Genomic DNA, 22,115 nt, shown 5'->3' on the forward strand with positions numbered 1-22,115 from the left:
TTAAATGTCTCTCTTATTTATATATATTTTTTCTGAATGGAACATTGAAAGGCGTGTTAACTGTGCTTTACTGTATTTTCTCTTTTAATACACGCAGTTTTCAAACGCATCGTAGTCTGGGTTACAAAGTATTCCTCCGAAAGAAACGCAATTCAAATAAATAAAATCAAATTCTGGAAAATTTATATTAATAAATATATTTAAAATGCTCAATTCGAAGGAATAAATAGAAAATTTTAAAACAATTATCTGAAGAGACAATGCAACACAAACAATTAAAATAAAAGTTAAGAATTTAAAAATTACCTAAAATAATAACTATGACAAAAAATATATTTAAAGAAAACTATTTGAAAAAAAATAAATGCTGCACCTTTATTTACGCAGTTCGAATAGGTAAGTAGAAATTTTTAAAATAGTTATTCGAAAAAAGAACCATGCAACTTAAACAATTAAAATGAAATTCGAAAAAGAAAAAATTTCTTAAAATAATAAGTTATAATTAAAAATATAATATAAAGAATATTATTTGGAAAAAAGGAACGATGGCGACTTTTTTTCCGCTTACGGGAAAGGAAACTAGGTTGCCATATATTAAGAAGTTCGCCAAGTGAACTATTCTTGGCGCAAACTGACAAAAAAGTGCCAACATAAATTTGTGAATTTCTCCGTAAATTTCGCTCCAAATTTTACAAAATTTCATATTTAAGCGTAATTTGAGTCGTAGAATCGAAATATGTAAAAAAAATTGGTATGTTATTTCAGAAAAAGGTCCGATTTTGTGTCAAAATACCTATGTTAGAATAGTGCTATATATAAATCTAATATATATCCTAAGTCGCGCTTTCGAGACATGAAGAACGCAATTTGAATTTTGTCAATCGGCCCAGTAGATCGGGAGATATAGGACTGTCCCATTTTTTTTTTTTTTTTTTTTTTTTTTTTTTTTTTTTTTTGAGCAGTGTACATACATTTATGCAGATTCTTCATTATTTCATTTCTTTAAATATAATACAGGGCGATAATATCTGGTGGCAACAGTTTGAAAAGTGAAACAACGCTTGTAGTGAACCAACGCAAAATGTCAAAATGAAATTAATAGTCCTTCTGGGCAAATTGCCCCTTTGCAATAAAAATTATTTACTATTTTTGCTTCGCTAAAAACAAGAAAAATTAGGTTATTAAAAATGCTTGAACCATTAATACATTAATTTTATATTAGGTACATTACTGTTCCTAAATTTCAACCATTTATTATGACATCTATCAAAAAAGCCATAATATGTCATTTATGAAAAAAGAAAATTTTTAATGCTTTTATTCCAAAACTGTTATTCATTATACATTTAAAACAATGACACATATAAAGATATGATTAAACATTTCTGATTTGAAGCTTATGGTTAAGAATATAAAACTGTATAGATAGAGTGAACTTGTGTTAAGAGTATATATAATTTTTCTTGTCTCTTTTATTCATTTATTATTAGTGTTTTATTAATTCTTCTAGTTATTTACTTATTCATTGCCATAAAATAACCGGACATTTCGCACCGTAAATACGACGCCCATTTACTTCTTTGCCTCAAATGAAAAAAATTACGTAAGCACTGCTCTGGCTAGCCTCCAGATTCCATTATATGACATATATATATATATATGTATCATATAATGAAAATTAGAAAGAACATTAGAAAAGCTCTTTTTTAGTATTATGTTTTGATTAAAATGATTAAAATTAGCAAAATTGGACTTTAAATTGATGTTGGCTCTATAAAAAAAATTATAAATTTCGACAAGGAAGGGAACTGATCGTCATCGAATTAAAAAATTATTTTCCAGCTTCTTCGCGTGGAGATTTTCTATAAAATCAGCAACAGCAGAAGCTATTGCCTCATGGGTCAGTTAGGTTCAAGGTAACAGAACTTTCAGGGAAAAAAAAAAAAAAAAATGCTACACAACTACACTAAGTTAAAGGGCCGCTACAAGCTCTTATGTCAACACGTTTAAAATATTCCCTTTTTCTATGTTTCTTCCCCTCCTTCCTCACTATTGCGTCGATTAATGTCGAGGACGCATCAATGAGGATGAGCACCCTATTAACTTCTTAAACATAGAAGATTGTTTTCGGTCTGAAGCGCAGCGTCAGATGAGACAATTTTTCAATTGGTAGTTCGTAGTATTTAGATGTGGTCTTGAGTGCTATCTCGCGTAGACAGCCTTCCATAAAAGCAAAATTAGGTCGACGGCCATTGAATTTGAAACAATAAAGTTCCGAGAGAAACGTATTTTTTAAATTCGAACAACTTTTCTTAGACTATGGTTTGGCTAAATTTTTTTGGTAAGCGCGCAAATATTAATTAGGCTTTTAGGACGAAGCATTAACACTAAAGTCGCTACAAATGACTCCCAATTTAACAGGCTAATACCGAAGAGAATGTCAACGGTTAACTCACGATTAATCATAAGGCAATATACAAGAATAAGGTACTGCGAAAAAAAAAATGGAACAGTTCTATACCTCCCGCTTTACTGGGCCGATTGACGAAATTCAAACTGTGTTTTTCATGTCTCGAAAGCGTGACTTATGATTTACATATAGCATTGCTCTAATATAGGTATTTTGACACAAAATCGGACTTTTTCTGAAATCACATGCCAATTTCTTTCCATATTTTGATTCTACGACTCAAATTATGCCTAACTGCCAAGTTTTGTAAAAATCGCTCCAGTAGTTTTAAAAAAATTAGCTCTCGAAATTTTAGCTCCTCCGTGTTAATTCAATTTGGTATATATTTATTAATCTCTCTTTTTTTAATTCAACTTATAGTATTCTCCTTTCACATTTAGAAATTTAGATTCATTCCAAATAAAATTCGCCCATTTTTTATGATTTAATTTAAAAAACTGTATTTTAAAATAATTTTTAGAAATTTTTCGAAAAAATGTTTTTTATAACATATAAAATTTTTAACATCACCTTAAAGTAGATGTATTTCTAGGCACACCTGCAAAACGTTAGAGGTTTTTATTCAAAAATTTCTGAAGATATAATTACGTTGTAGAGACATTAGGTTAATTCGAGGCCGGAGAGATGAAAAATTAGCAACGGCATTCGCCAAGAATCGAACCACGGACATCTGGAATACCGGCCCAGTGTGCAGAACCACTACACCACGAAGGCACACTAGGAAGGCGGGAGAAATACTTTATATACTCCCCCTTTTAAAGGGCGACTGAGGTTTTTAGGGGACTCAATCTCTAAAACCTGGGTGAGGAAAATCATCACCCGACACCCTTTTAGTTCGGACGCCACTGTAGAGACATTAGGTATTTTTTGGAAGTAGACGAGATGAAAAATTAGCAACCGCCTTCGCCGGGAATCGAACCACGGACCTCTGGAAAACCGGCCCAGCGTGCAGAACCACTACACCACGAAGGCACGCTAGGAAGGCGGGAGAAATACCTTATAAAGTGAATTTACATTTTGGCGCGTTTTGAAGTTTGGAATATTCATTATCAGCGATAATAATGCCAAAATGGGGTTTACGCATTTTCTTAAAGTTATTTCAAAGTATGAACGCTCTCGTATATAATGAAAAAAAATAGGGGAAAGGAAAATAGGTTGTTATAAATTAAAAATTTCGCCAAGTAAATTATTTTTTGGCGCAAACTGAAAAAAATGCGCCAAGATAAATTTTTAAATTTCTTAGTAAATTTCGCACCAAATCATACAAAATTTAATATTTAGGCATAATTTGAGTCGTAGAATCGAAATATGGAAAAAAATGGCATGTCATTTATGATTATATTAGGAGATAATATAATCAATATTTCTTTAGTAAATAAATTATATATTGTTGCGTGCGTACGGGTTCGTTACGAAATGAATGCACAAGTCCGATGAAAAATGAACAAAAATTTATTATAATCACAACAAATATGCTTAAATTTCCTCAAATATTCGTGCAGTATTACAAAATCTCACAGTAGTTATCTTTTAACTACTCAAACGTTCAAAAGATTAATTCAAAACAGCTAAAGAAAGCTAATCCGAAGAGCAGTTTTCTAAACAACAACAAACTAAGTAACTACTACGAACTGAGAGGTTTTCCTCCTTTTATAAGATTTTAAAATCGCGCGCGAAAATTTTCTATTACTTTCTCGAAATCAAAAAGAGATATTTATTAAATGTTAAATGCACGCGCTCTTGTATTTTCAATTTTCCGGCTTAGCTTTCTTTTAATATTCGTCACGCGCTGCAATGAGCGGAAAATAAAACCATTTAATTTATAATTGAAATAACATTAGCTTTTTAAATACCAAATTCGTAACAATATATATAGGGGTTCTTTAGTTTCGAAATCACAATTCATGTTCAAACAAAACACATTTAATAAAACATTAATACATCTATAATATAGTTCATCCATTAATACAACATCTATAACATCGTTTATCTATTACCGCGATATCTATAACATCTTACATCTATTAACATGACAACTATAACGTCTTACATCTATTAATAGAGCATCCATATCATCTTACATCTCCTCTCATAAAATAAAGTGGCGAGAGTTCTATCAATTTCACTCGTGCAATTAAGAGCTAAAAATTAGATAGCGCGCGAGGAAAAATATTAAGCTATGGATTTAAAGTCCCACATTCGGCCTTCCTGCGATGCGTCGACCTCGACGACATTATTCTACTCTTGACATCATAAATCATTCGTCATCTTACATCATCGTTGTCTTCGGTAAAAGAACCATCATCAAGAATAAGCCGAAACCTGGAAAAGAATTACGAAGGGAGAGGGGAAGATTGTGTGTGCTAAGGACAAAATTGAAATAAAACATCTTAATTGTCTTTCATCTTTGCAACAATAACATCGTTAACAGTCCCTTCTATTTTTTCAGAAATTTCATCTAAATCGAAAAGTATCTTCAATTTTTAACATTTTTGGAAAAGTTCATTTCATCTTAAAAATAACATTAACTGAAATAAAAGTCATTACTAGGTGAAAAATCACAGTTCGGTTATCACTCCTGTCACTCCAGGTTAAAACGTCATAATCGGTATTATTTTATACATCTTCCTCTGCTTGAGTCCATTGTTTTATGTATTCAACGCATGTACTTGTTTTAGTGGGTCCTTCATGATCTCCTTCTTTTACAACATCATAGGAGTCATTATCCTTTACTTTGATAATCTTATACGGGCCTAAATACTTTGATTTTAACTTAAGTTTAATTCAAATTGCGTTCTTTTGATTGCTACTAAATCATTAATTTCATAACGTTTTCGAAAGTTATATGCCTTCTTGTTTTCTTTCTGTACCTTAAATATTTGTTTCTTCGCATCTTTTCGGAGTTCTTCTTGGTAAGTTTGAAAACTATTTTGAATTACTGAGTCAATTATTTCTTTAATGTTTCCTTTTCCAGAAGTATAATCAGTATCTGCTTGAAAATTAGAAGCATTCTGTTTGGTTACTCCAGATATAAAATTAACAGCTAATATTGCTTTAGGAAATCTTGTTTTGGAAACAGAAGGTTCTTAAAAAAAAAAAAAAAAAAGGATTTACGCCTCTTATATGACGTTGTCGTTGTCTTATGTTTAGTTGATTTGTAAGCTAATGTTGAAGTCGCGCTAGATGGTGTTGGAACAGCATCAGCACCACATAGGTCTCCATAATGGTCGCAATCATCAGCATTAAGAATTTCTCGCAACTGACAAAATTCTTCATGAGAGATACCCATTTTTCTTTCCAATTCTGCTTGTTTAGCAAATAATCTCTTCTCCAAAATTTTTCTCATGCGATCCTTTTCAAAAGGTAGCTTTTCTTTCATTTTCAGTTTAATATGTTGAACTTCTTTTTCTTTCTCAGAGAGGATTTTATCTTTGATGCTCATCTGAAATTTTGTAGTTTCTACTTCATTCTTTTCTTCTGATAGTTGCTTCTGTAATATTTCTACAATCTGTTCTGATTCGGAAACTTTTCTTTCCAAAGATCTAACTTGTTGTTCAGGAGCTTTCAAATCCATTTGTAAAATAGTTTTTTCTTGTTTTAGTTGTTCTTTACCTATAATTGGTAAACGTCTGGGTCTCAAAGAAATAGGTTGGTCATCTTTTAAAATAACATGCATTTCGGTATTAGTAGATTTTCTTTTGGCTTGTGTTCTTTTAGGTTTTTCAGGCATACCAGGATCCAGTTCTTTGGCTGGAAATTTCACTTGCTGTTTACTCTTTCTTACATTTGATATTCATGTTTCAACAGAATTATCTTCAACTAGTTTCTCAAATTCTGAATTCTTTCTTTTTCTATAACTTTTTGGCCTGAAGTGGGTGTTTTGGTATCATTAATTCTTTCATTACTCTTTTTGATTTGCTGAACATTCTTCGGTGGGTTTTTTCTTCTTCCTTTAGGAATGGAGTTCTCTTCCTCTACATTTTGTAATTTTCCTTGTCCACGTTTAACATCACTTTTCTCTTCTTGAGACACTTCTTCCTTTAATTCATCTAAAGCAGCATCTGTTTCTTCTATAGGGTTATCAGTTCCATTAAAAATATATCTTTGAATTAAGTGTTTAACTTCCGACCTACATGCTTTATTAATATTCGAACAATTATCTAATCTATTTTCTTGATCAACACTTATATACTTTAAATTCGATTCATTTTCGTCTTCCTTTTCATCTTCTGCTACTTTCATAGATATGCCGTTCTTGTTTATAATAATTTCCATTTGCGAAAGCAATTCATTTCCAATAACAGCATTTTCTTTCATTGTTCCTTGAGGTACAGCATAAATATTTGATTTAATTTCACAATCATCGATTCGTATGGAACCTTTAAAATAACCAGTAGGTTTTACTTTATTGTTACCAAAGCCTACTAGAATCAAACTGGAAGAATTAATATTAGGTGAACCAATTATTTTATAAATATTTTCCGATACTATATTTATATCACTTCCTGTATCAATCAGAGCTTTTACTTCTATATTATCTATTGATACAGTTTTATGCATATCATTTAACTGCTTCTTTACAAATATATGATTCACTATGGCAAGATATTTTACATCCGTCTTATTGTTTGTACATTCTGCGGCTACGTGTCCAAATAAATTACAAGGAAAGCATTTTTTTCCCTTGCTCTTATTTTTGCAGAAATTCTCCGCGTGACCAAGATTTCCACAGTTATAGCAAAGAATATTTGTTTTTATTCTACTTTTAAAATGGTCGCTTCTGGTTTTAGAATTAGGCTTAACGGATTTGTTTTTATCATTATCTAATTTAATTTTTTCATATAGCCTAAGCTTTTCCTGAAATTCTGCCAAAGTTTTACAACCATAAAGAATAGCTTTATTAAATATAGAATCATTTATACCATTAATAACATATTCCATTAAAGCAGCGTTTTCAATATTACCTTTAGAATATAGATTTTTAATTACCAAAAAATATTCATATAGAGATTCTTTATCCTGCATTTTACGTTTTGATAATAATTCGTGTAATTGAGCAGAGTTCTACTGAACACCGTATTCATTTACTAATAAAGCCTTAACAGCATTCCACGAATTAATTTTCGTTTCACTTTCAATGAATAATTTTGCTTTGCCAGTTAAAGATCTTTTGGCGAATATCAGTTTCTGTAATTCATTTAGTTTTAAGAAATTAGATACATCCTCAATGTTTTCAATCAATTTGTCAACCGAATTATACGGATTACCATCAAATTTAAAAATCAAACTTTCAATATCATTAAAATTTATATACGCATTTGAAAACTGTGAAAATGGAGATTGAACTGATGACTTACTAATATTTCGTTTTAGCTCATGATCTTCATCAACAGCAGCAAAAGAAGAGTCGTTGAAAATTCGAGCAGTTGATGCATCGATTTCACTATTAACAGAAGTATTTCTTCTTTCATCCAATATTGCTTCATATTCCTCTATTTGTTGTTTGTAATTTGATCCCGATTCTGACACCAATTTTGTGGGTTCTTTAGTTTCGATATCTATAACATCTTACATCTATTAACATGACAACTATAACGTCTTACATCTATTAATAGAGCATCCATATCATCTTACATCTCCTCTCATAAAACAAAGTGGCGGGAGTTCTATCAATTTCACTCCTGCAATTAAGAGCTAAAAATTAGACAGCGCGCGAGGAAAAATATTAAGCTATGGATTTAAAGTCCCCCATATATATATATATACTGTGGAAGTATGTAATAAACTGATGTCTTTTAGTTTTTTATGCGCTTTTGCAAAAAGAAATTTTGATAACCATTTTTCAAGAATTTAAATTTTAGTTTTTTTTTAACATTAACATTGATAGTTAGGTTAAAACTGAATTTTCAGTTCTTGAAAATGAATCTAAGACTCAGTTAGAAACCTTAATGGTATGGATAACCTGAAACCAATCATTAAAATCATCATCGAAAGCTTTGTTTCGGTTACAAGTGTTTTCGTCGTTTAGGAAAGATCCGAAGACAGACAAAATTTTCTTTATCCAAAATTTCTTTTTTAAGAGAATAATGTAAATATGAATGCAAAGTAAGAATTTTTTTTATAAATTTCAGCTCACTTCTTTGCAGCTGTAATTTCGTTTCATTTAACTTGATATATAAATCTAGCAAGTATATTATGTGCTTTTTAAACTTCAGTATGTTCTGTCCGTAATGAAACACCGTTACTCGCGGAAATCTCAGAAACTGAATCAAAAACAATGTCTATGAAACTGAAATCATAAAATTACATATGGACGTGACAACACACTTTCAGTAATCTTACTGCTAAAAACAGATTCATGGATTAAACGAGATTAAAATTAAATTATATTTAAGTAAAGTCGCATAATATTAAAAACGAAATTTACCAATAATGTTAAAAAGAATACCTGAGTTTGAAAATTAGCAAGTAAATTAAAGGTTTTAAATTTACTCACAATTTTTAACTTTTTTTTCCCACTTTCTTAAAATTTTTGTTTTTAACATTTTTTTTTAAATTTAAAAATATTATTACCGAATTATATTTTTTCCAATTCATGACGTCAGCCTATAAGGAACTGGGGTGAAGATTTGGTGTCTGTTAATTATTATCAAGAGATTTTGTTTTCAGATATTTTACACAGCAAATACCCTGGAAATAATGAGAATCAAGGAAAAAATAGGAATCCACTTAGGAATGTTTTAATTAATTGCTTTCCAGAGAAACTGACAAGCAGTGATTTCTCACTTAATTTTAGTTAAACACAAATAAAATCAGTTGGAACTTAAAGAGTGAATTTCCGAATTAAAAATTAGATTACGAATTCTAAAATATCCTAATAAAAATTAGATTAATGATGATAAAAATTAAAGTATTTTTATTTGCACATACATATCTAAAAGTTCAGAACAGAAAAAAACAAAAAATTACTTAAAAGTAATATGAAAGTTCAATTTTTACTACAAATCCTGTAAAACAATTTTATGAATACGATATATTGGGCACTTTTCGATCAGATGAACTCAAGTCGCCAAATAATTTAGACCTGCACCAATTTGCATACAAACCCGACGAAAATCTTTCCCAGTATTCATTTAAAACAAGCGACATCTATTTTTACTATTACTCAAATTTGGTATTAAAAAATGCTGAAAATTTGAAACTCAAAGCGAAAAGATAGCCGTCTCGTTTTTTCAAAAAAGAGAGATTATTGGCAACAATTTCAACTTGCAATTGAAAAATCATGAAATGAAACTTCACTTTTCTGATGAAGTTAGATGGCATTGCAATGTTTCTATCTGCCTCAGTAAGAAGAGTATTTGCATATTTTGGAAGAATCGAATAATAGAATAAATATAAAAATGTTTTCTTTGTACGAGGGCTATTTTTTTTTCAACCTCCGATAGGCTATAAAGAAAAGACGGGTGAATATACAAAAAAGATTTTATTACCAAAAGTAATGTACAATACAGGCTATTTCTCTACATAATCACCTTGACGATTCAGCCATTTGTCATATCTGTCAACAAGCCTTGCAATACACTCTTCATAAAATGTCCCCACCAATGATTAGAAGTGAGTTGTGACGGTTTCTTTCAGCTCCACGTCATTTTGGAAGCGCTTCCTGCCAAGCCACTGCTTCAGTTCAGGTCACAGATGAAAGTCACTCGGCGCTAGGTCGAGACTATATGGTGGATGTTCGAAAATGTCCGACTGAAATTGCTGAAGGAGCCGTTGAGTTACACGAGCGCTGTGAGGGCGGGCATTGTCGTGGATCAGAACTATTCCAGAAGTCAGCATGCCTCTTCGTTTGTTTTGAATAGCTCTCCGTAAGCGTCGCAAAGTTTCACAATATGAATCTGCATTAATTGTTGTTCCAGGCTGCATAAACTCCACAAGCAACACACCTTTTTGGTCCCCCAAAAACAGTTGCCATAACCTTACGGTTGTTAAAGGTTCGTTTGAATTTTGTGGGTCTCTTTGGAGAATTTGTGTGCATCTATAGTTGTGATTGTCGTTTCGTTTCGGGCGTGTCATATTGAATCCATGTCTCATCACTTGTCACAATGAATTTCAAAAACTCTTCTTCGTCAGCATTGTAACGGTCAAGAAACTCAAACGCTGCAACCATTCGGCGAGTTTTGTGGTCGTCAGTCAACATCTGTGGGACCCAGCGAGCGCAAATTTTCTGTAGCGCAACTGTTCAGTAACGATAAAGTATAGGGAAGATCTTGAAACTTCCGGAAATTTCATCGATAATTCACTTATGGTGAACCTTCGATTTTGCTTAACCGCTTGGTCAACTCGTTGAACAATGTCGTCTGTAGCGACAGACTTGCGTCCTTGACACCCTTCATCATGCACATCAGTTCGGTCATCTTTAAACTTTCGACACCATTCACGAACAACGCCATCACTCATAAAGCTGTTTCCATACACTCGACTCATTCTTCGATGAATATCCGCTGCACTGTTCCCTTCTGCCTGCAAGAAACGAATAACAGCTTGCAATTCACGCTTGGCGGGAGGATCAATAGCAACAGCCATGTTTACGTGACTGCAACTCAACAGAAAATGGCGTGTTGAATACGCCAGTGACAGAGCGTGTGGAGGGGGAGATGCGCAGTCGCCTACTACGCACACCAACCACCTGCCGCATACCTGGCCATCATACTGTGCAATCGAAGGTTGAAAAAAAAACAACCTACGTATACTTATAAAAATTAATACTTTTTTTTAAAGTAGATTGATGAACGTTTTTCGTTTTGTTTCGGGTAAAAGCCATTTTGTTCTGGTCTCTTGTGCAAGTAGTCTTAAAACGTCGCTAAAAACAAAAGTTTGCACCCGGCTAACCAAAAAAGTACTAGTATATATTGCATATTGCCCGCATTGAAATGAAATTAAGAGGTACTGACTATATATAGTTATCATGATCTCCATAATATTTCAATGAAAACCGCAGTATCAAGAAAAATTTCAAACATTCTTAAAAATTAGTAAAACTGATGGACGCGTTAAGAATATAAGTTTTTTAGAATTTGTTTTGATAGATTTCAGTAAAAAATTTTGTAGGCAATGCGCATAGAAATTTCACATGCGTTCCGATTTGTTCGACGTTGTATCTAGTACAAAATGCTTACGTTGTTTCTTCTGCTACTTTACTAGGATCTGGCTGGAATTCATAAGAGATAGTTATCTTACTTGAGGAAGTACTTCATGATTTTCATCACAACAGCATTCAGTTCTTCAATAACTTTATGTAGGGCGTCACCTTTATCACCCAGCGCGGCGAGGGCACAGCCAAACAAGATGCTAAACGTCAGCAAACCTAGGACGAGAGAAAGAAGAAAAGATTGATTAAATTCGAAAGAACAAACCTTTTATACCTACCAAGTTCTCATAACCTTTGTCATAGCGTTTAAGTATGCATCTTCAGTTGAATTTTGAATTAAGAGGCGAGTTAAGTGGGGGCCAGAAGCGCCAACATACTGCATAGTTTCAAATTCCCTTGTAATTTGTTCCGAAACCGACGACCGAAAATGACTTACCTTTAATATATCCGCAGCATATTAAAGCATTTTCAGTACTTAAGCTTATAAGGTATTCTCTCTCTCCTTTCCGCATGCCTTCGTGATGTAACTGGAAGTATACTCGACGCGCATTCGGGAGATCTGGGGTTCGAATCCGGGTGAGGGCTTTGACGGTTTCTTCAATTTCCTAACATGAAAAAATTCTAAAAGTGCCCCCAAACTAAATGGTGTACGATAATTCGTCACCACCAGGATTTGGCGACTATGTTCCATGATCCTCATTGCCCTTTAAAATGGGGAGTATATAAGGTATTTTTCTTGTCCTTTCGTGGCGTAACTGGAAGCACACTCAACACGCATATTCAGGAAGTGTGGAGTTCGAATGCTAGGCGATAGCATGGCGGAGTTCTTCAGTTTCCTGACACAAAAATTTCTAAAAGGATTCTACAAGTTTTAAATATTTTTTTCTACATAGTGTTGTTTTATGTTGTGACTTACCTCACTTCTCTGAGAGTAACATCAGGACAAGCCCATGAATTTCATCGTGACAGGATTGCGCTTGTCGATGGCAAGAGCCTTGAGCACTTCATAGGTGACAGTACGACTTCGCACAGTTCCGACTTTAATTTTGATGTAGAGCACCCGGAAGGGGGTGGACGCTTCCAGGGTCTCCCAGTCCTCTTTCCCTATCACCAACCTCTCGAGAGGACTTTCGGCTCGCCATGTATTTAGATTGCTTCCATACCGCAAAGACTCAGAAATTTACCAACATCCATGACTTCTCCGGGATTTGAATCCGGTACCGCAGTAGGCTCCCCCTAATCACTATACCGTTTGAGCGGCTTCTAGATAGTATATGTACTCTCTTAATAAAAAAAAAAAAGGTTAGATTTTTATTTAGAAACATTTATATCTTGGCAGCCCACCAGAGGCAATATGATCGCTTTTAATAACAGCGAAGTAAATGCGGTTGATAAGATTCTTTTGTTGTAGTCTAACCTACACAGTCATGAAATAGGCTATGAACATTTTACTGGATAAAGCAGGGTTCCTCAAACTATGGTACATACACCACTAATGATTCATTATATTATTTTTTAGTAATACAGTTTTTACACAAAAGATTTCTATTAATGTAATATGGCTTCCCTTTTAACATTTTTTTTTAAATCTTTATTATTCAGACACATACAAACGTTTTCCTTTTTAGCGCTGTCCTCAAACTGGAACCTATGGCGGCGACCACAGTCCTTGTTGTGGCTGTGGGATTAATATTGAAAACAGTAAACTTTTCTAAGAATTTGGCATCATTCCAATTCGCCTCATCCTTTATTTTGTATTTTGACTGGTAAACGCCCGCTCGCAAACTTAAGGGTTGCAAACGCGCAAACTAAGGGTTTTGACGCCTTACGCAAACTTAAGGGTTTTGACTGGTAAACGCCCGCACGCAAACACCTATCGGCGATATCTGCTAGACGGGCCTTTTCTGAGAAACGCGATTCTGGTAGCACTGGTTTAAACGGGAGGATTCCTAGAAAAAACAGCTCCGCTGATAGCGAAGTCCCCCGCCCCAGCTACGGAAACGTTGTACCGGCTACGAGGGATTTTTTAAAACCTCGCCGAAAATGTTTCGTCTGCAGCTGTGTCCCGTGTAGAGGTCAACCAATGAGACGAAAGTTCTGCTTCTGAAGCATCAAGCAATCCCATCTGAGCGATAATCGATTACTGTTTGGCGTTCAAGTCTGTTTAGTAAGTGAAAATGGTAACCTAGCTACGTAGGTTTCGTGGAAATGTGAGGGTTCTGAGAATTGTCTCTTTCGACGTCTAGTCCTTCGTAGCGAAAACATATGCCATTGGGACTTAAGGCTTGAACACAGTGATTTACATTCGCGTTACAAAGAACGGTAAGGTAGAATAGACATTTTTATTTATTTTATTTATTTACGTTTTAGACCTAATCATGTTATAATAAATGGTTTAAAAATAGAAATATGTCAAATAAGAAATAGAAAGGTCAAACGAGAGGTTAAGAATAGAAAAGCCAAATGCGAAACGGCTGACAGAAAGTACGGGCATAGTTTTAATCCTGAATCTCACGAAGTGTGCAGAAAAAATGAAATATTACTGCTGCAAGAAAGTGTAATGAAAACGATTTAAAATGTAGATTTTTTTTTTTTTTTTTTTGGAACAAGGCTGACGACCCTAAGCTTAAATGTGTTAATTGTTTAAAAAAATTTCCAATCACGCAGAAAAAACATCGCTTCTGCTATGGCATTTTCAAATAAACACACTAGTTTTAATAGGCAAAGATGCCTACGTTTTAAAACTAAAACAAACTGAAATGAAAATTAACATACGTTCGTTATCACAATTCCATCATTCAATGAAAGAGCAGTGGAAGCCTCGAATTTGTTACTTTGAGAATTGCTCAAAATTATAAAATAACTGGTTATTTAAATAATAGTAAGCGTATAGGTTCTAAAGCGTACATCTGTGTAAAGAGCGAGATGTCTTCGTGGAAGACTACCATCTTCCGCGAAGGGCTTAAAATTGGAAAATGGATAAGATTCTTTTGTTGTAGTCTTACCTACACAGTCATGAAATTACGAAAGGGGTACTGGCTCGTTTCGCATCATGCAGGTGTAAGCACAACGTTACATATAAGTACGTTATACCTAAGGTAAATCACGTAAGGCAGCCAGCCCTTTGCTTGGATTTAACACCGGGTCAAACTATAAATATTTAGCCATTTTATCTAGTCAGTCATTGGTGAGGTGAAGAACTCAGAGATGCCTAATTGTGATACGAAACTCATCAGAGGAGATAATTGTTTCTGCACTGAAAAAATATTTAAAGAAATAACAAAGCGGCATCAGTAGCTTCACTTTCTTGCTATGCCTTCCTCATTCCATCGAGACGTTTCAATGAAAAAGACTAGCAGTAACTAACGATCTTAACGACATAATTAAAGAAACGTTTCTCACTGAGAGAGAAATATTTCAAAGTTTTATTTCTGTTACTGCTTAGGAAGACGAAATCGAGAGTTGGAAGGGTAGTCGATTTGAACTTTTACAATTTATTCTAAAGACAATCTCCGAAACGAAATTCCAAATATTGTAATTCTGTTTAGAATTTTTCTCACGATTGCTGCTTGTGTTACTGTTTGTGAGAGGAGTTTTTCTAGATATAAATCGGTTAAGAAGAACCTGAAACCTAAAACAGAGAGGGAAGAGCAACTGAAATAATAAAACAAAATTTGAGGACGTCATCAACGATTTTGTTATATGCAAAGCAAGCAAAAAAACATTTAAAATGTTAGAATTAAACTCGTATTTAAGAAACTAACACAGGGCCTTTCATTTATTTCCCTATATGTCTTTCAGAAATTTTATAGAGACCTTAGATTTTTTCGGAAACAGCAAAAATGGAATATCAGTTATGAATTACCGCTTTAATTACTTAAATTTCCTGTTAAAGTTTTATATTATCTTAAATCTTGCAATGAGGGGCGACGTATGTTGTAATACACGAGCTGTGTCATGTTAAGTTTGATATTATAATAAAAGATTTATTTTAAACCTTCTTCTGAGTTCGTACTTACTTATGCTTTCTCCTTCCTATCTGCGTACCTTCGTGGTGTAACAGTAGCACACTCGGCGCTTATTCGAGAGGTCCAGGTTCGAGTCCCAGCAAGGGCATTGCTCATTTTCACATCTCCTGCTTTAAAAAAATCCTAATGACTCTACAGTGGCGCCCGAACTAAAAGGTGGTAGATGATGATTCTTCACCACAGCGATTTGGCGATTGGCTCCCCTAATCCCCAGTCGCCCTTTAAAATTCTCTCCCTCCTTTCTGCATGCCCTCGTGGTCTAACAGGTAGCACATTCGGCGCGTATTCGAGAGGTCCAGGTTCGAGTCCCAGTGCGGGCATTGCTCATTTTTCGTGTTTCCTACTTCAAAAGCCCTGATGGCTCTACATGCTTTTATTACTTAAATTTGCAGTTAAAGTTTTATATTATCTTGAAGTGATTTATGTTGTAATACACGAGCTGTGTCGTAAGTTAACTTTAATACTCTAATAAAAGGTTTATTTTAAGCCTTCTTCTGAGTTCGTACTTGCTTTCTTTAGAAGGCCTAAGAGGAGACGATAAGTCGCCTATGTGTCTACATGGAATCAGAATTCAGCTTTGAAATACCTTGGTTCCATATACATAAAGAGGAACTCAGAATCTTAAGATCCCAGAATACAAAGCACGTGTGAAAACAGAATCCTGGCTCTAAGGTTATCCCCAGAAGCATGGTCAGCTCTAATTTTCATAGAATCCTGGCTCTAAGATTATCTCCAGGAGCATGGTCAGCTCTAAGTTTCATACTAGAGATGAAGTACTTGTTATAAATTTTTAGTGTATACTCATAAACAAATCTAGAATTTTTTTCTTTTTGAACAGTAAGATTAATACCCCAACAACACGACAGTTAAAAAATTTTTAATACCTTTCTTCTTTATTCCTATTATTCTTTATTCCTATTCCGCTTTCAGTAATACAAATACGATTTATATATATATATTTTTATTATTCCTCTTACCATTATTTGTTAATCTTCTCCCCCATATAGGTGTCCTCTTACATTTCAACAATCATTATCCAGTGAAAATAATGTTTTTGCTATTCAAACATTTTTCACACGTTATTAGATCATTGCAGTGATGAAAGTAAATGAACAAAATAACTATTTTGATACCAGTAACCACCTTTTACTGAAGTATACCGTAATTTGGACGTCATTCTGTAAAACTTTCCTACGGAATTTTCAGGATATGTGATACGACGCATATAGTCAGTTGCTTAAAATATTTCAAACCTAAACAATGAAATGTGATCCATAGTACATGAAAAATATTTTCTGCAATTTATAGCGACTAAGATTAAAGTAAGAAATCCATTGCAGTCTACATTGATAAACAAACTTCCTTCAAAAAAGAAAAATTAAATCATTTATCATCTGAAGATTTTACTATTTTTGAATAGTTAATTTAACAAAAATCTGTTAAAATAATGAATAAATCGTTTAATGTCTTTCATGTATGTAGGAATATCTGCATATATGTAAATAACATTTTAAATAACAAAAAATAACTCAGATAGTTAATAATTTCACAGATAACGACGATAAGTTCTGATGTTTTTTTGTTTTTTTTTTCCATATTTGTAAATTTAGCAGTGTTACAATGAGTTTATCTATGATTCCTAATATTAACACATAAAATACCCCAAACAGAATGAAACATATAAAAGTTAAATATCCCCCCCCCCCTCCGGACTCAGTACCGCTTCTTACATTCACTTAGTGGCAAATGTTTCTGCTGTGTGGTCACTCTTTTACCTGTGACTGAGCGCCACTGGATGATAGAAAGCCACTTATATGCTTTCTCAAACAAGAATTCCGTTACCTCCCAAACTGTTGACATTCCGCGATGTTGGAAGGAGGTTTCGTGTTTCTTACTCTCTCCATGTGTTTAGAGTTTCGGAATCGCTGCGGAAAATTAATTGGCTGTAATCAGTAATGAGCGCGCAACGTCATTACGAGTTCCCTAGTCCTTGTGTTCATAGCACTCTAAAACACACATTCTGCAATGGATTGGTATCCATGGTCTATACTGTACTAATGGCCAAGTGAAATAATTTGCTGTCAACATCGTACAATCCTGTAAAACATCGTATTCGTGCATCCAGGCATCCAGTTATAGAAGCGCGTATCTTGCGATTTCACTTCCTGTGCGCTGTCGACTGCACGTTGGACAAGATAACTGCCTTCCGTCGGCATGGTTACAGGTGGAAGACCGCTACTAACTTTCGGACATTTGGTTTTATACGATCATGTCAAAGGCTTGGGTGACTTTCCGAAGCTTGGGTGGTTTCTTAGGCGGCTTTTGACAATTAATGTCACAAGTTTGAGTGGCTCTTTTGAAATGCCATCTAAGCTTTTGACGTGACGCTGTGTGCGATCCCGAACGTTTCGATCACTTTAATCTTATTTATACCTTCTTCCAGTTTTCCAATGATTTGACCTCGAATAAACTTGTCCAATACTATATATTAGCTTTAATATGTTTCATTATAAGTATGTGTTTTACTTGTATAAGTGTGTGCAAACTAGTATCTAATTTCTATTTTTATATAATAAGCTTACATGTTTTATATGTGTTTTATATGTGTTATATATGTGCTTTTATATGTGTTTTACAAGTGTTTTGTATGTATCTTTATATGTGCAAGTGTATGTACATGTATGTGTATGTATATGCTGTAATTAGTGTTTAACAGTGTCTAACAAACCAAGATGTAACAAATCATCCGCCTATCGATCAAAACTAATGTATTCCTAAGACGCCTCTGTATGGCCATGTACAATTACGTAAAATTCTTCAATAAATTCCCGAGGTGGCCTCATGAGGCTCCTGGGAGTTGCTGCCACTAGATAGGGGAGAGCGCGGGACATATGCCTGTTTACCTCTGTTAAACATCAGGCGTCCCCGTCCTCCGTCACCTGTCACCTGTCTACGGGACTGTCTGTTAGATATATAACATCACGGCAACAAACCTACCTCACTTCACCTGAACGTTTCGATCACATTAATCTCATTTCTACCTTCTTCCAGTTTTCCAATGATTTTGACCTCTAATAAAGTCGTCCAGACAGGACTGTCTGTTAGGCATATCACATCAGGCAGTCACCATGAAAGGGTTTCACTGTATGTATTATCGATAGGATTTGTAACACATCCAATGCTGTTTTATGTACACCTGACGACGACATTTCTAATGCCATATGTCATATACTGATTATAGAATTATTTGGTTTTATTTTCTTCGGATATTCGGGGATGTTATTTTTCTGTGGCGTTTTCGTCGTTGTAGATAAGTTTTTACCATTTTCTGTAAGGTGCTTTGTTACAATAAAGAATTCACAAACGCATAATTTTATCTTACCCATGAAGTTGACTCCCTTCTTCTGTTGGAGGCTTTTTTTATAAATGACCGATCCATTCAGAGCTCCGTTGTTGGAAGTGTTGACGATTTCTACATGTGTGTATTCCTAAAGTGAAAAAATAAATAAATAAAGTGATAAGGTATTATACCGATATTTATTAAATGATATTCAACAAGTTTATTACATGCAAATCGTACAAAATCTGTTTCGTTATATTATTAAGAATTAGTTTATTTTATGCTTCATTTAACTGGGATTAGATAATTATGCCTGTAGTCGAAAATAAGTGCTATTACGTTTTTTACTGCCACTGAGAACCGGAAACCGCCAAAATGAATTGTGATGCAGCCTGTGTGATGTGGCCAAAATTTTACCAACAGGATAATACGTATATATCAAAAGTTTAAAAGGGCCATTAGTCTCGAAACGTGATTTTGCGTTGTTTCCACTATTCATTCGAGTCTATTGCCATTCGGAAAAACGTAAGATACGAACTAAGCTTTTTAAAAGCAACAGATGCAGTTCTTAAGAATATTATTTTGTAACTTAATTTGATTGATTTAAATAAAAATGTATTTAATTTATGATATATCTAATTGAAAACATAAAATATTTTCATTGAATTACATTACATATTTTTTCACTTTTTAACTATACAGAAGATATAAAATGCTCCCGTGTTAGTTTAAATACATATTCATTTAATATCCTATGTAAAATATTTCGCTCTTCCACCTGGGCCATCTCTGTCAATAATCTGTACTGATAAACCGTACTTAAATTTTAAAAGGGCCCTTTTGAGCTATCGTTGAAACCCTGGACCCTTTCAGACATTTTAAAGGTACTTTTCTATTACATATAATGTACCTTTTTCCTGTGTTTTTTAATTGCCTTAGGATTACTGCATTTTGACATATATCGACCAAATTAAAAGAGCGTTAAAATTTTACATTAAAGGGCACGAATCTTACGCTCGAAAAAAGAGATAAAAAAGTCTTCAAACGTTCATAGTTGGACTCGTTATCGTAATTTTTATTTGGCCTGCAAAAACTATTCATAAACCTCCTTCAGTTGATGAAATGGATTATCTTGAAGCTCCTTCCATTTACAAAAATATTATGTTCTTTAACTAAAGACTAATTACTATACAGTTCACCCTAATGTTTTCAAAATTTAGTTTTCCCCTTTTTATTGCAGTTTTCATCAACAGATGGCGATATGTTCACCTTCGCTTTGTTGCATGCGTTGCTGTTGATATATAATAGTCGTCGCTCCTTTCATATTTGCAAATCAGTCTTCTGCCAGTGCTTGGAAAAGTTTTCGAACCAATACTCACCAATAGTGCTCGGCTCACCAATCATCTAGATCGCCTTAATCTAATAGACAAGCATCAATTTGGATTCCGCAAAGGCCACAGTACCACACATCAAATACTAAATTTAGTTGAATTTATTGCCAAAGAATTTACAAAAAAGAACGGAGTAGAGGCATTCTTCCTCGATTTCGAAAAAGCTTTCGATCGAGTGTGGCATGCTGGCTTACTTCATAAGCTATCTAACTTCCTTTTACCAAACAGCTTTATCAAGCTTATGCATTCTTATTTTAAACATTGTACTTTTCAAATGCGCTGTGGTGAAGCAATCTCTTCAAAAAAAGTGATTTACAGTGGAATAGCTCAAGGCAGTGTTTCAGGCCGAAGCTTTTTACAATATTCATAAATGATATCCCTCTACTTTTTCATTCTAATATACTCAAATATGCCTACGACACAGTCGTCCTCACCAGTTCACCAAGTCCAAATAATGCTTTAGAGAAACTTCAGCTCCAAGTCAATATTATTAACAAATTTTGTCAAGACTGGAAAATCAAACTAAATACTGATAAATGCTGCGTAGTTCTCTTCTGCGGATACGGGAAAAATATCCCAGTGAATATAAATATCCGACTCAATAACCAAGATATTCCTGCTGCCAACTCCTATAAATTCTTAGGTGTATATATTGACAAAACCCTAAATTTGAAAGATCATATTCAATATGTTATAAATAAGGCCAACGCTGCTTTCATTGCTCTCTACTCATTAATTGGAAGAAACTCTAAGTTAAACCTCCGTACCAAGAAAAATATCTACATCTCACTTATTCGCCCGATAATCCTCTATGCAGTTCCAGCCTGGGCTACTGCCCGAAAAATAGACCTGGATATCAACCCAATTCACGACCAAATCCTAATTTCTGCACTCAACTTCTTTGAAGATATGAGAAATTCTCCCTATGAAGCTATTAAATCGCTTACAGACTATGACCCTACTATTGAGCACGTAGTGAAAAGACCTCGAACGCTCCACCACAATTCTAAGTTGTGGTAGTGTACATATTGTAAAAAGTTACTATTCAAGAAAGATGTATTTTGCAAAGTTTGGGCTTTATTTTTCATCGATGAATTCTTCGTTTTACTACTTATTTAACCAAGATTTTTACTTTTACTTTTTATTTTTACTATTTCGTATCGTGTGTTTTAAAATCAAAGTTCGTGGTCAACACCAAGTGCTTACTCTCCTAGTGAGCCACGTGACCTCATTTTCGCCTTTTACAATTTCCTATACATTTAATGATTATATCGCCAGTTTAGATGATTTTCAAGTGTTTTAAAAGACATAGGACTCTTAAATTCACAGATAGATGTTGCTTTTAATATGTTCGAACTTTATTTATTTCCAAAAACTACAAAAAACTTCATTTTTCGAACTCTGACTTCTCGACCAATCTTAATGCCGGACGCTGATCACGTGTTTCTGCTCTTCTAGACTCACCCAAGAGCTTAGACTTTCATTTCGCCACTCGCCGCCATTGATATAATCACCCATGATATGCCATGATATGCAATTTAGCAAAACTTATTTTATGAGTTCTCTCATTTATTGATCTTGCCTTCGGGCGCGGTGTATTTTTAAATTAACCTCTTAATTTTTTAGCTTTATAGACTATGGTATAATGATAATATACTGGTAAGAGCTCCTAGTAGCTAAAGCCAGCAGTAAAGATATGATCCAAGATCTATATTTGCAAACTGCTTTTTGCTGC

The 22,115-nt window shown here is 33.9% G+C and overlaps 1 protein-coding gene across 1 annotated transcript in view; it reads right to left on the reverse strand.

Annotated features, from left to right (window-relative positions):
- The window catches only part of LOC118187033 (excitatory amino acid transporter-like), a 119,274-nt gene that overhangs the window by 40,792 nt on the left and 56,367 nt on the right, over positions 1 to 22,115 (reverse strand). Inside the window, exons 5-6 of the mRNA XM_085824133.1 lie at positions 19,032 to 19,137; positions 11,711 to 11,837 (exon numbers count right to left, since the gene is read on the reverse strand). Coding sequence (XP_085680259.1) covers positions 11,711 to 11,837; positions 19,032 to 19,137 — 233 coding nt within the window. The remainder of the gene's footprint in view (positions 1 to 11,710; positions 11,838 to 19,031; positions 19,138 to 22,115) is intronic.

This window comes from Stegodyphus dumicola, chromosome 1 (assembly GCF_044657685.1).
Source record: "Stegodyphus dumicola isolate Sdum_Otavi_A_Nest chromosome 1, ASM4465768v1".
NCBI lineage: Eukaryota > Metazoa > Arthropoda > Arachnida > Araneae > Eresidae > Stegodyphus > Stegodyphus dumicola.